Source organism: Ochotona princeps, chromosome 15 (assembly GCF_030435755.1).
Source record: "Ochotona princeps isolate mOchPri1 chromosome 15, mOchPri1.hap1, whole genome shotgun sequence".
Classification (NCBI taxonomy): Eukaryota; Metazoa; Chordata; class Mammalia; order Lagomorpha; family Ochotonidae; genus Ochotona; species Ochotona princeps.
Genome location: NC_080846.1, coordinates 2,308,954 through 2,322,763, shown reverse-complemented (window position 1 = coordinate 2,322,763; position 13,810 = coordinate 2,308,954). Strand labels below are relative to the sequence as shown.

At 52.9% G+C, this 13,810-nt stretch overlaps 1 protein-coding gene across 1 annotated transcript in view; it reads left to right on the top strand.

Moving 5' to 3' along the window:
- Window positions 1-3,169: 3,169 nt before the first annotated feature.
- The window catches only part of ATXN10 (ataxin 10), a 134,888-nt gene continuing 124,247 nt past the window's right edge, over window positions 3,170-13,810 (top strand). The window contains exon 1 of the mRNA XM_004589717.3: window positions 3,170-3,513. Within this exon, the coding sequence (XP_004589774.3) occupies window positions 3,398-3,513 (116 nt within the window). The 5' untranslated portion in view covers window positions 3,170-3,397. The remainder of the gene's footprint in view (window positions 3,514-13,810) is intronic.

The following is a 13,810-nucleotide window of genomic DNA, read 5'->3' as shown; positions in this document are numbered from 1 at the left end:
TTATTGCACCACGTCCTGGCACAAGAACAGGATGAAGAAGGCAAGAAGCCATTAGGTGTGGAGGAAGGGCGTCCAGGAAAAGCATGTCCAGCTCTGGGGGAAAGTCAGTGCCAAAGGAGAGTCGTGCTTCTCCAAGAGCTCCTCCCGCCGATCTCGGGGAGGGGGTGCTGTGTGCCCCACGCTTTCCAGCAAGAGGAACAAAGGAGAAAGCTTTAGACGGAGGAGCCAGAATGCTGGATTCTGGCCGGCTGCCGTACCTATCGAGGGTCCACTTCTCTCTTCTTGCGGGAAATCACCACATTTAGGTCCAGACACGCGCTGCCATGGCCACTTCGTCCACACTCACCGAATCTCCCTCGTCTTCCTTTCTTTTTAATTAATGCAACTACTTCTTTCTGGATTATTGAGCTTCTGCTGATTCAATTCTTGTAGAGTGGACTCAAGAAACAAATGTACACCACAAGCTCCATCTGAAGTTTAACCATGTAACCAACGTGGTGATGTCTTCCTTGTCTGTTTCGGGCAGACAGGTGTGCAGCTCTGACAGAGCCACAAGGTTCTGTCAAGCTGCAAGTCCTCCGGCAGCCACTCACACCCAGCGTCGGCCTCATCTGCTTTCCTTGGGGTTCTCTCACCCTGCTCTGTTCTGTTCGAGCCTGTTTCTCTCTCACTTGGTAAACATTCTCCCTTACACGTGTTTGTCTCTCTTTCCCATCTTTCCTGCAAATTTGGACTGCTGTACTTCTAGAGGCAGGCTATTCGTTTTCTTAAAATTATTTACTTCATGCGTTTGAAACAAAGAGAGAGCTGCCCTTTGCTGATTCACTTCTCAGACTCCCCAACCAGGGCTGGGCCAGGCTGGAGCGGAGAGCCAGCAATTCAGCGGAAGTCTCCAACGTGGGTGGCATGTGCATGAGGCTGGGGTCAGCAGGCCGACTCCCACCTGGGCACTCCGAGATGTGAGGCATTCCCAACAGCAATTCAAGGACTCTGCCAACTCCTTGCCCCTAAAGTTTGTAGCTTAGTGATACACAAGGTACGTGAGCAGACTGGAAGATACAGAAAACAGCAAGAGCTTTGGAAATTAATTTCAGGGGATGGGAATTGAGTATCACTATTTTAAATAGCTTGATCGAGGTCTTACCAAGAGATAGTGGAAGGAAGGCAGCAGGTCGTGCAGGTGTCTGTGAGATGTGAGCAGGCAGAGGCGAGCCTCCAGGGGTGCGCCCAGAGGCCAGCACAGTGGGAGCACAGCTGGGCAGGAGGAGGAGGGAGTGGGCAGAGGCAGGCAGAGTTGGGTGGAGGAGCAAAGCAGAGCTAGCAGATGCCTTTGTGGCCGAAAAACTCCGACGCAGAACTCTATTAAAACGGTCTTCCATTCTTCTCATTTTTTGATGTATGTTTTTAAAGCATCTAGTATGTAGGGAAGAAATCAGTGAGGAGTATATTGCAATGTTCCAGGCAAGAAGTCTAAATATTATGGGGAATGTGTTCTGGAAGACTGAGCATTCATGGTAGAAAAACTAAGGCTCAAGACCCAGATGCAAGATGAACTTAGCACACTGCCCCTTTCCCTCAGGAAGAACACAGGGCGGGGGCACAGGGAATGTTGAACAGGTTGGGTACTGGCACATGGCTGGCACACAGTGGTATCAGTGGAAAGCATGAAGAATAGTCAATTTCATGATGAGACTGAAGGCACCACAGGTTGACAACCCCTTACCTGAAGAAAAAAAACAGTATTTCAGGATTTTTAAAAAAAAAATTTGGAATAAAAAAAAATTGGAACATTTGCATATGTCATAATGGGTTATCTTGGACCCAAGTGCAAAGATGAAATTCACTTATGTTTTCTATGCACTTGATACATATACGGTCTACAGCTGAAATTAATTCATATCAAATAGACCTTATTCACATGTCTTGAAAGTAACTTAATATCTTTCTTTTTTTTTTTTTAAAGATTTATTTTATTTTTTTTATTACAAAGCCAGATATACTGAGAGGAGGAAGTGGAGCTGCCGGGATTAGAACCAGCAGCCATATGGGATCAAGGAAAGGACCTTAGCCACTAGGCCACACTGCCGAGCCCAACTTACTATCTTTCAATGAACGACATCAGGTCTCACCATGTGGCTCCTTCCACTGTGGTGTCACTTTGATGCACAGTTTTGGATTCTATGATATTGTGGATTCTAGACTTTTCTGTTCAGGGTGCTCGACCTGTCTTCAAGACACTTGCACGTGCAGCGTTCATTTCTCCTGCACTCTGGTGACGTCATCACACCTCTCCTTTTTATTTGGCGAATGTCATAACTGCCACATTGCAGCCAGACTTCTTATCGTTCTGTTGGAATGCAGAAGGGATAGTGGCCCGCGGACAGTTTGTCAGGCTCAGTCAACTCTGGGCCTTTCTCAGTGGAATGTGGTCCCTTCAGGATGGGGACCAACTCTCTTCAGCACCCAACACTGGGCTTGGCCACCGCGCTTGTGGAAAGTGTACTGGACAGAATGGAGAGCAACTACTGTTAAGAAAACACGCATTACCAACACATCTGCTCCCACGGCTGTCATATATCAACGGGGAAAAAATAATTTGTAGTCTATCCCCGCAGCATGGAGCGTCTGGACTCGTCCATTGTATTCTCCATCAGGCCTGGTAAGCGACCTGGTGCTGACCAGCAACTGACCAGCAGTTTTGGGGGCTGGGTTGACAAGCTGAGAAGACACGGCTCCAACTTCCCGGGGGTCGCGTGGGGGGACATCAGCTCTGCTGCGGGGGGACGCCTCGGCCCCACCGCCCCTGCCTCAGGACCTCTCAGCTAACACCCCCTCCTTTGCCTCTGCGGGGTGAGGGTGAGGCGGACTGTGGCCCCTCTGTAGGGGGCCACAGCTACGGCCCCCAAGCCTCTCCCATGGGGACACCTCAGGCCGGGACCTTCTCCCCTGAGGGGGCAGGGGCAGGGTCGCCCTGGTCCTCGCGCCCCTCTGTCTCCCACACCTCCTCCCGAGGTCGGGGCCCCCTCTCCTCAGGGGGAGCCCGTCCCAGCCCCCTCCCGAGAGGGGAGCCTCCGTGTACGACCCCACCCCGACTCCTTTCGGGGAGCCCCTGACACCCCCACCGCTCGCCGACTCCCAGCTTCCGCCCGCGCCCCCTCCCCTCAGGCGGGACTTCCGCCGGCGCCCCCTCCCCCGCCGCGGCGTCCCCTCCTCCCGCCTGAGGCGAGCAGGGCTGCTTCGGGCGCGCCCGGACTCGGCCGCGGGCAGCCCCGGGGGTCGCTGCGGGATTCGGCCGCGGAGCTGTGCGGGACGGCCTGCTCCTCACGCCTCCCTCCCCGCCTTCCGCGGCCGCCGCCTCCTCCTCCTCACTGCGCCCGGCCGAGCTGCGAGCGGCAAGATGGCGGCGCCCAGGCCGCCGCCTGCCCGGCTGTCGGGGATCATGGTGCCGGCGCCCATCCAGGACCTGGAGGCCCTGCGCGCGCTCACGGCGCTCTTCAAAGAGCCGCGGAACCGGTAACGGGCCGGGCCGGGGGGCTGCCCCGGGCGGGACCCCGCGGGCTGCGAGGTGGGCGGCCCCCTGGCCCCGGGCGCGGAGCGGGGCCGCCGAGGGCCGAGGACGGGGTCAGGCAGTGCTCCCTCCCCGGAGCCCGGCACCCCGGCGCTTCCTGGGCGTACGGGCTGCGCTCCGGGCAGGCGCAGCCCCCTTGCCTGGTGGCGCGGAGGGGTGCCTGACTCGGCGCGCGACGGATGGATTTAGGGTCGTCTGCCCCGGGGCTGCTGTGTTTGGTGGGAGTGAGGTTGAGCAGTGCCTTCCTGCTGCGGTTGTTCGGGGATTAGCGTGTCAGGTCCTTAGGACATACCTACCGTGGGGTGCTAGATAAACCCTTAGGGTGCAGAGTCAGCTTGGTACGGTGTCAGACCCTCCCTTTGGTCACCAACTCAGACATCTGTTGAGCCTGAGTGCAATGGTGGCCCAGTGAGAAGGGCTGCTCGGTCCCCTTCACTGTGGCGTATTGCTGCGGGTGGCACTGCCAAGCAGGTGGAGCCCAGGAGAGGTGGGGATGCGAGGGGGAGTGTGTGAGGATCGCCTCAGTTGTGTGCCTTGGCTAGGAGAGGATTCCGACCACGTCGGCCATGGCTTCGCGCCTGCACTGGGTCCCTGCGCGTTTCTGGGCCTGTTGAGATGTTAGTGTCTGGTCCAGGGGAGACAGTCACGGGGACTGGAGCCAGTTTACAAGGCCTTTCCTGACTTGGTCTGTAATGAAGGGAGCTGTAGGGGACCACTGAAGGTTTAAAAACGTTTCATTACAAGACTTATGTACTCAAGGGGCCCGGCGGCATGGCCTAGCGGCTAAAGTCCTCGCCTTGAAAGCCCCGGGATCCCATATGGGTGCCGGTTCTAATCCCGGCAGCTCCATTTCCCATCCAGCTCCCTGCTTGTGGCCTGGGAAAGCAGTCGAGGACGGCCCAATGCATTGGGATCCTGCATCCGCGTGGGAGACCCGGAAGAGGTTCCAGGTTCCCGGCTTTGGATAGGCGCGCACCGGCCCGTTGCGCCTCACTTGGGGAGTGAATCATCGGATGGAAGATCTTCCTCTCTGTCTCTCCTCCTCTCTGTATATCCGGCTTTCCAATAATAATAAAATCTTTAAAAAAAAAAAAAGACTTATGTACTCAAAAGACGCAGTGACAGAAAGAGTTAATTATTGTCCATCTTTTGGCTTACTCTCCAAATGGCCGCAGTAGTCAGAGCCTGGCCAGGCTGAAGCCAGAGGCTCCCTCGGGGTCGCCCACGTGGATGCAGGGCCCCAAGCCCAAACTATGCTGCTGCTTTCCCAGGCACATGAGGAGGGAGCTGACTTAGAAATGTAGCAACTGGGACTCAAATCAGCACTGGATAGGAGGTAGGAGATGTATCTGTTGCAAGTGGGGGCTTAGCTCCTTGCACCACAGTGCCGTCCTTGAAGATATTAAAAAAAACAAAAGATTCAGGGCCTGGTGCCAAGGCTCAGTGGCTATATCTTTTTTTTTTTTTTTTTTAAAGATTTACTTATTTTTGTTACAAAGTCAGATATACAGAAAGGAGGAGACATAGAGAGGAAGATCTTCTGTCCGATGATTCACTCTCCAAGTGAGTGCAGCGGCCGGAGCTGTGCCAATCTGGACCCAGGAGCCAGGAACTTCCACCAGGTCTCCCACATGGGTGCAGGATCCCAAAGCATTAGACCATCCTTGACTGCTTTCCCAGGCCACAAGCAGGGAGCTGGATGGGAAGAGGAGCTGCTGGGATTAGAACCGGCGCCCATATGGGATCCTGGCAGGTTTAAGGCAAGGACTTCAGCCACTAGGCCACCGCACCGGGCCCTGAGTGGCTAAATCTTGACTCTACAACACTGGGATCTGTACGGGCACCAGTTCATATTCTGGCTGCTCCACTTCCCATCCAGCCCCCTGCTTGTGGCCTGGGGAAGCGGCAGAGGACAACCCAAAGCCTTGGGACCCTGCATCTGTGTGGGAAACCCAGAGGAAGCTCCTGGCATCAGATCAGCTCAGCTCTGGTCATTGTGGCCATTTGAGGAGCGAACCAGTGGATGGAAGATCTTTCTGTTTCTCCTTTTCTCTACATAATAAAAATTAATCAATAAAAATAAAAAATATAAAGGTTTATTTAAAAGAGCTCAGAGAAAGGGAATGCCGGCAGGAGTTGGACTGGGAGTCAAGTGGGTGGGCCACAACGCCAGGGACTCTGGTGTGTGTGGGGGGGTCCCAGGAGGTGGCTTCATCTGATGTGCAGTGCTTGCTCGCTTTAGAACTGTTTTTGTACTATTTGAAGGGCAGAGGGAGGACAGACAGAGATCTTCCAATGGTTGGTTTATTGCCTAAATTCCCGCAATAGCCAGGGGTGGGCCAGATGACACCCTCTGGGTGTCCCACTGGAGTGGCTAGGACCCAGATGTCGGGGCTGCATGGGCTGCCTTGCCTCCCAGGGTGTGCTCCCAGGAAGCTGGCTTGGAAGCATGCTCTGTGGTGTGGGTACGGCTGTATTCATTGCTCTCCACTGTAGGCTATTAGTCAGAGGAGTGGTGTGATAAGATCTGTGTGGTGGAACAGTCTCTGCCTAACACTGGAAAATCAGGGTAAGATAGTAAAGCTGGAGGCAGGGACCTTGCTGCCCAGTGAAGAGAGGAGTGAGCCTGGAGGGGGACATTGTCCTTGGGGAAGGCCTGGTGCTGTTGTCCTGCGTGAGCAGGAGTGCAGCGGGACCTGGTGGATGCCGAGGGCAGAGTGGCCAGTAGCCAGTAGAGTAGTAGGAGAGGAGTTCTAAGATGCAAGAAGCCTGTCAGGACTGGTGTGTTGTGGTCCTCTGGGACTCCTTGGTGCCCCGGTGAAAGCGCCATGCGCGGCGTGCGGAGTACTGCGCAGAGCAGTGGCGGGCAGGGGGCGCCCTGTGGGTTCAGTAAGTTTTGGGTTCTCATTTTGAAAGTGGGTGGTGATAGCCACTTGGCAGGGTTGTTGGGAGCCTGGATGACGTATGCTTGGCTTGGTGGTTTATGCAGAATAGATGCTGTTTGTTTAGGACCCTCTGTTAAAAATGAACTGAGCAGCACGTGACTGGGAACCCGGCCTTGTTTAATTTCTTGTGTTGTTGAAAACCGTTAGACTCTTTTCAGGAAGATAGTAATTTATTCTAACTTTGAGTGAGATCCTAGGTTCTCGTTATAGTTGTTAGCAGCCTGTGAGAGAAGTGCTTCCACTTTTTTTGTTTTTGCTTTTCCATTGATGATTTATTGATTGATTGATTTGAAGGAGGGACAGAGAACTCTTCCACCTGCTGGTACACTTCCCAAATGGCTACAAGAGCCAAGGCTGGGCCAGGCTGAGGCTGGAGGGCAGGAGTTCCAGCCTGTTTCCCATGGGTTGAGGGAGCCCAGTGTTTGGGCGAGTTCTGCTGCCTTCCAGGTGCATTAGCGGGAAGTGGGGGTCGAGGGGAATCCAACCTGCTGTGAGATGCCCATGCTGCAGGTGGCTGCTTAACTAGCTGTGCCACAGCATTGGTCCTCAGTGGTTGTAAATATGTCAGCACAGTGTGGGGTGTTGAATCCTTCCAGACAAGCTTCTGCTTTTTCCCCTTGAATTTAGAGACTCACTTCTGCATGAGGCGAGTGATACTCAGATGAGGCTGTATCGGGCATTGCAGCCTCTTTGCAGTCTCTTTGTGCTGTCTCTCTTTCTCTCCTTTTCTCTACTGGATTGCTTTCTGATAAAGCCGCTGTCCTGTGGTGAGGACACTTGAGTGCCCGTGGCTGGGGATCCATGTGGTAAAAGCCCAGCCATGAGGAATGGCTTGGAAGTAGATGCTCTCAGGCCCAGGCAGGCCCAGGCAGGCCCAGGCAGGCCCAGGCACCGAGCAGCCCTGAGACCAGACCTCTGCTGCCCCCGCCCTCAGGGCTGTGTATCTGCGTCTCCCACGTGGTGCGGGTCCGTCCTCCACTGCTCTTCCAGGTTCATCAGCAGCCAGCGGGATGAGAAATGGAGCAGCTGGGTCTTGAGCCAGTGCCCAGATGGGATGCCAGCAGTCTTTCTTTTTCTTTTTCTTTTTTTTTTTAAGATTTAACTATTTTTATTGGAAAGACAGATTTATAGAGAGAAAGATCTCCCTTCTTTTGGTGCGCTCCCTAAATGGCCACAGTGGTCAGAGCTAAGCTGATCCGAGGCCAGGAGCCAGGAATTCTTTTTTTTTTTTTTTTTTGGTTTGCCCACGTAGGTGCAGGATCCCAAGGTCCTGGGCTGTCCTCAAAATTAAAATTCCTGTCCAAAGGCATTAAGATAGCAAATAAGACCTGGCGTGGAGGTGCAGAGGTTAGCCTGCCATGCATCCCTGGGGGCAGCGGTCGGAGTCCCTGTGTTCCACATGCATTCCAGCTCCTTCCTGAAGTGCCTGGGAAAGCTTCAGTGGAAGATGGTTCAAGTGCATGAGCCCCTACACGCATGTGAGGGACCTGGGTGGTGGTACAGCTCCTGGCTTTTATCAGTATGGCTCAGCCTGACCATTGTGGCCATTTGGGCAGTGATGGAAGGGGGGTGTGTGTGTGTGTCTAACTCTGCCTTTCAAATAAATAAAATCTTATAAAACAAACAAATGCAGTGACTGAAATTATTTCTAATGCCAGCATCTGATAAATACTCTTCTAAAGATGTATAAAGAAAGTGCTGCTCCAACTCAATGAACGAGTCAGTTAAATGTTAGTGAAAAGAACCTCTGTGCTTTGTAAGAAAAGAGGGAAGGCAGAGGACATGCTAAGTCCTCAGCATCCTTAGCCATCAGGGAAGTGCAGTTAGACTCCCCGTGAGATAGCATTTCACTCCTTTGAAGATGACGAGTATCCAAAAGAAAAAAAAAACCAAAACATGTAGACAGGATGTGGAGAGATTGGAACCTGTGAGTGGCTTGTGGGAATCTGGCGATGCCGTCACTGTGGACAGCAGCAGACCCTCCAGACACCAGGCAGGGGATGGAGAAAGAAATTCCACTCCTGGGTGTGGGCCCAGAGGAAGTAGAGCAGGACAAGTGTCGGATGATTCGTCTTTTTTCATGAAGATCCTAGAATAGATGTTTTTGAAAAAGCTATATTTATTTACTTGAAGGAGTTAGAGGGTGAGAGAGACATCTTCTATCTGCTGAGTGATTCCCCAGGTGGCCACAGTGACCAAGGCCAGGCCAAGCCAAAGTCGAGCTTTATGCAGGCCTCCCCCTTGGGTGCAGCGACCCAGGCCGTCTTGCACTGCCTTCCCAGAGGCACCAGCAGGGAGCTGCATCGGGGTGCTGTGGGCCCAATAGGCAGGTTAATAGGATGTAGGTTACGTTGAGATGGCCAGGGTCTGGGGAGAAGGGAAGGGTCAGTTAGAGTTTTGTGGCTACCAGGTTTCTATGAGTGTTTACCAGGTTTTGAGCACAGAGCATGGTGTTGGCACGGCCTTGTGCTGTGAAGCCCCTGCCTTGTCAGGGGTGGTTAGAACGGCGGGGATTTTGCGCGCTCTGTATTTCATGTTACGTGTATGTACTTTACCACAATTTAAGAATGAACATAAATATACTAAACCCATTGAATTGAGTGCTTCCTGGGTGAGTTGTGTGCCGTGTGAATTACTTCTTAGTAGAGCTGTTACAAAGTGTAGTAAGATACTGCTGTCCACCTGTCAGAATGGCTAAAATGGACCTGACTGACAGCAAATGGTGGCGAGGCCGAGGAGCAAGCGCAGCTCTGATGGTCGGTAGGTGGGAGCATTAACAGCGCAAGCATTCTGGGAAATATTTGGGAAATTTAATATTTAAGAAATAAAGTTGGACAAATATCTGGTCTTAGGGTTTAGAAACAAAGTGTGTGTGCACTGAAGACTTGTGAAAGAATGCTCAGTGTCAGTCATGATAGCCGGACATCGGTGTCTGTCGTCAGGATGCCTGCTTAGAAGGACGAGCCGCAGCGCACACCCGCGGATGAGTCTCAGACTGCTGGTGGAGACGCAGCATGTGCTGTTGGCTTTGTTGCCATGGAATTCTGCCCGGGTTCAAGCTAGTCAGTGGTGACATCCCAGCGGGGCAGAGGAGGATGGATGGGTTGGAAAGGGACGTGAGGGAATTTTGTGGGGGGTCAAGAGCACGTGATGCACTCAGTTGAGATATGGGGTGCTTGGGGTGTACCTGTGTCACAGCTCCACACTCTAAGTTGTTAGCCTTTTTCATGCCACCCCTGAATAGGGACTCATCTGAGCAGGTTGAAGGTCTTGGAGGAAATGCTGTGGGGCTTTTCTGCTCACTCCCAGGCAGCTGTTGGTTGTGTAGCAGGGTTTTTTTTGAAGACTTAGTTTTGATTTACCTGAGAGGTTGAGTTAGGAGCGGGTGGATGACGTGGCCCAGCACATCTCACTGTGGGTGGGTGGCGCTGGCTGGCCAGGTGTCGGGCTGAAGGTCAGGGCCTGAGGTGACCTTATTTGGTGGGACACTTTATGTCAGAGTGTTGTGACCTCAGGGAGTGCGGGTCCCTGAAGTCTCCTTCAGGGCAGCTGCGCTGGCTCGGCAAGAGACACATGGTGTTGGTGGGGTTTCTTCCTCTCTGGTCTTTCTGTGAGATGCAGGCTCTGGACTGTGAGTCCCTTGCTGGATTCAGGCACTGGGTTTCAGGGTAAAAAGGGTTTTGCAAGGCCTAGGCAGGCTTATTTTCAAATGTGCGTCACAGTTTTTCAGCTGTGTGAACTGGCAGTGTTGTAACTTCCTTGAGCTTCTGTATTTGCTCTGATAAAATGGGTATTATTAATGATGCCCGCCTTGAAGGTTGTAGTTACTAGCTGGTATGGCTTTGTAAAGAATCCCGATGGTGCCTACTAAAGGTTAGTGCCCAGGAAATGCTGATGACGCTGTGATGGCAGGCTTACGTTGGAGGGTACTTCTTGAGGACTTGACTCTGAGAATAGCACTGGTGTGGCTGGTGTCGTGGGACACGGGCTTAAGCTTCCCCTCGTTCCCCTTGTTCCATCTGGGAGCACTGGTTCAGGTTCTAGCTGCCCTGCGTTCAGTTCCTGGCTGACATGCCTGGAAGGCAGGAGAGAGTGAGCCCAGGGCTTGGCCCTTGCCGCTGGTGTGGAAGTCAGGAGTGGGGCTCCCGGCCCTGGCTGGGCAGGTGCTTCAGAGTGAACCAGTGGGTGGAAGAGCTGTTCTTTCTGTTCCCATCCTCTCATTGGAGCTTTGCCTTTCAATAAATAAGGAATAAGTTTTCAACAAATGTGCTTGTAAAGTCTTTAATTTCATCTTTTGAAACTGCCCTTGGAAGTGATTTTCAAATCCTAGAGATACAGGCAACAATTTCTTGCCAAAATTTAAAGTCCTTAGTAGAAAGGAATTCCTGCAGCATTAATGTGAAGCTATAAGAATTCCTTTAAAGTAACTGAATGTTGTAACTTAGAATTTAGATGATTTTCTATTTAATGATTGTGAATTAAAATGATTTATTTGAGAGGGGAGAGACAGAAAATTAGCACTGCCATCTGCTGAAATGTGCCTGATTATAGCGGGGTGGCCTCCTGCTGCTGGACTCAAGAGGGTCGGCCTCCTGCTGCTGAGCTCAGGGGGGTCAGCTTCCTCCTGCTGGGCTGGGGGGGTCAGCCTCCTGCTGCTGGGCTTGGGGGCGGCCTCCTGCTGCTGGGCTGGGGGGTCAGCCTCCTACTGCTGGACTCAAGGGGGGCGGCCTCCTGCTGCTGGGCTCAGGGGGGTCAGCTTCTTGCTGCTGGGCTGGGGGGGTCAGCTTCCTGCTGGGCTGGGGGGTCAGCCTCCCGCTGCTGGGCTGGGGGGTCAGCCTCCTACTGCTGGACTCAAGGGGGGCGGCCTCCTGCTGCTGGACACTCCTTTCTGGATGTGACCCGGACACCTGAGCAATCAGCCGCTGCCTCCCAGGGTGCACTGGGACAGGGAGCTGGAGTCAGAGCCCACCCAGGTGTTCTGCTACTAGGCCAAACCCTGGGAACTGCATTTTAATTTATTATTACTTTTAAGAATACGTATCTATTTAAAGGCAAAGTTAGAGACGGAGAAACAGGGGTCATCTATCCTCTGCCTCACTCCTTGAGTATCTGCAGTGACTCCGAAGCCAGGAGCCAGGAGCTTCCTCCAGGCCTCTTGTGTGGTTGCAGGGGCCGCAGTACTAGGCCCATTTTCTGCTGCTTTGCCAGGTACATTAGCAGGGACCTGGATTGGAAGCGGAGCAGCCAAGGCTAGAACTGGCCACCCATATGGGATGCCAGTTCTGCTGGGGATAATTTGTTCATTACACCATCGTGCCAGCCCCAGGAACTGTGTTTTTAAAAAAACCTGCTTGTATTCTCTAAGGAGAAAGCAAATAGATTTTCACTAGCTTTTCATTTTAGTATTTTTACAGCATCTTGAAAAGTTAAAAATTGAAAGTGTGATATGTAGTGCCTTTATGAAGCTGATGTTACAGATAGTCTAACAAATATGGATGTGTTCTCATGAGACCAACACTGTTTTTGTTAAGATTTATTTATCTTTATTGGAAGTTCAGACTTACAAAGAGAAGGAGAGACAGAAAGATCTTCATCTGCTGGTTCACTCCCCAAATGGCAGTAATGGCTGGAGCTGAGCCTGTCTGAAGCCAGGAGCCAGGAGCCTCTTCCAGATCTCCTACAACAGGTGCAGGGTCCCAAGGCTTTGGACTGTCCTCTGCTATTTTCCCAGGCTAGAAGCTGGAGCTGGATGGGAAGTGGATCGTCTGGGATTTGAACAGGCCCCCATATGGGTCCTGAAACGTGCAAGGCAAGGATTGAGCCACTGAGCTGTTGCACAGTGCCCAGAATCAATACTGTTAAGAGTCTGTCCTGTCCTCAGAGTACCAAATGGCCTCTGTTGGAGCAAATCGCCTCACAAGCCGGTAGTGTAGAACCACAGACATGCTATCTCACATCGTGAATGCGGTTGGGATGGGAGCAGCTTTTCTGGGTGGTTCTGGCCCGGTGATGTCCATGAAATTACCTTCATGTTGTTGACCAGGTCTGCGTATTTCCAGTCTGCTTGGGCTAAACTGGGCTAAACGATCGGCTTGCAAAGTTTGCGGGTCACTTTTGGTGCCTGGACCCCTTGCTATATTCAAGACCTGGCCGCCAGCTTGGTGTAATGTGCGGAGTGTACTCTCGTGGTAGCTGGAGTGCCAAGGGATGCCCTTGGCAGTGGTGTGTCCTACCTGCTGTGGTGCTCTGCTCATCAGCGTGGTGGGGTGCATGTATGCATCCTGTGTTCCAGGACATCAGAGAACCAGCTGATTAACACTAAATGTTGTATAAAGTATGTGATCATACCAATATCTAACAGTCGATCTGCCTTGTTTCTTATCATGGATATTGGGAGTGACTTGGGTTTTTGATGATTCACAGAGAGCATATGAGCTTTCAGGTCTCCCCCTTCCCCCCAAAGAATTCAGGTACAAGTGATTTGCCTGGAGGTGGACCTCAGCATGGGGAGCGTGGGATTGGGTAGGTTAGAGCAGGAGCCGGCCCAGGGAAGGATGCCTTGGTAAGGTGCTGCCTTACAGGGTGCCAGGCGTGGCCCCGCTGGAGAGCCCTGCAGCCCTGAGTGGGTGCAGCTCTGAGTCGGTCCGGAAGCGTGTGTTTCTGTATCACCCCTTAGCCTGTTGGCTGAGTCAGTTATAGATGGGGCTCTGGGGGTGGGACGTCACGCTGGTCTGCTCTGGGGAGATCTCCTTTGGCCTACGACTGTGCCGGGTCACTGACTCCTCCAGGTAACAGTTGGCACCTCAGAGAAGCCACAGTCACATGGCTGCCACTGAGCCCGAGCCTGTAGGTGCTGCGGGCCATCTTGGTCCCAGCTTCCCTGTCCTCAGCGGCTTAGGCGGGCTCTGCTGCTGAGGGCTGCCGGCTGCACGTTGCCTTTCTGCTCGTTCTGTGCCGCTGTCTGAGGCTGCACTGACTCCTCGGCCAGGGCATAGCCTGGGAGCACCCTGGTGTCCGGGAGGAAAAGCCGCTCTCCTTTGCTCCTCCAGTCCCATTGCTCCCAGAGGGGTCTTGCTCTGGGCCTTGGGCCACAGCTGGCCACAGCTTGGAGTTGCAGGGTTGGGACCCGACCCTGCTGGGGTGGTAAGGACACAGGTCAGGCTCTTCGACTGTTGAGTTGTGGCCTCTCTGTGAGTGACAGCTGTGTTATCTTCCCTCTCTGGCCTCACTCCTCCCTGGGTAAAGGCTTTGTGTGTTTTCCACTAACCCCGACCTTAAATCAGATCTTTTATTGGTG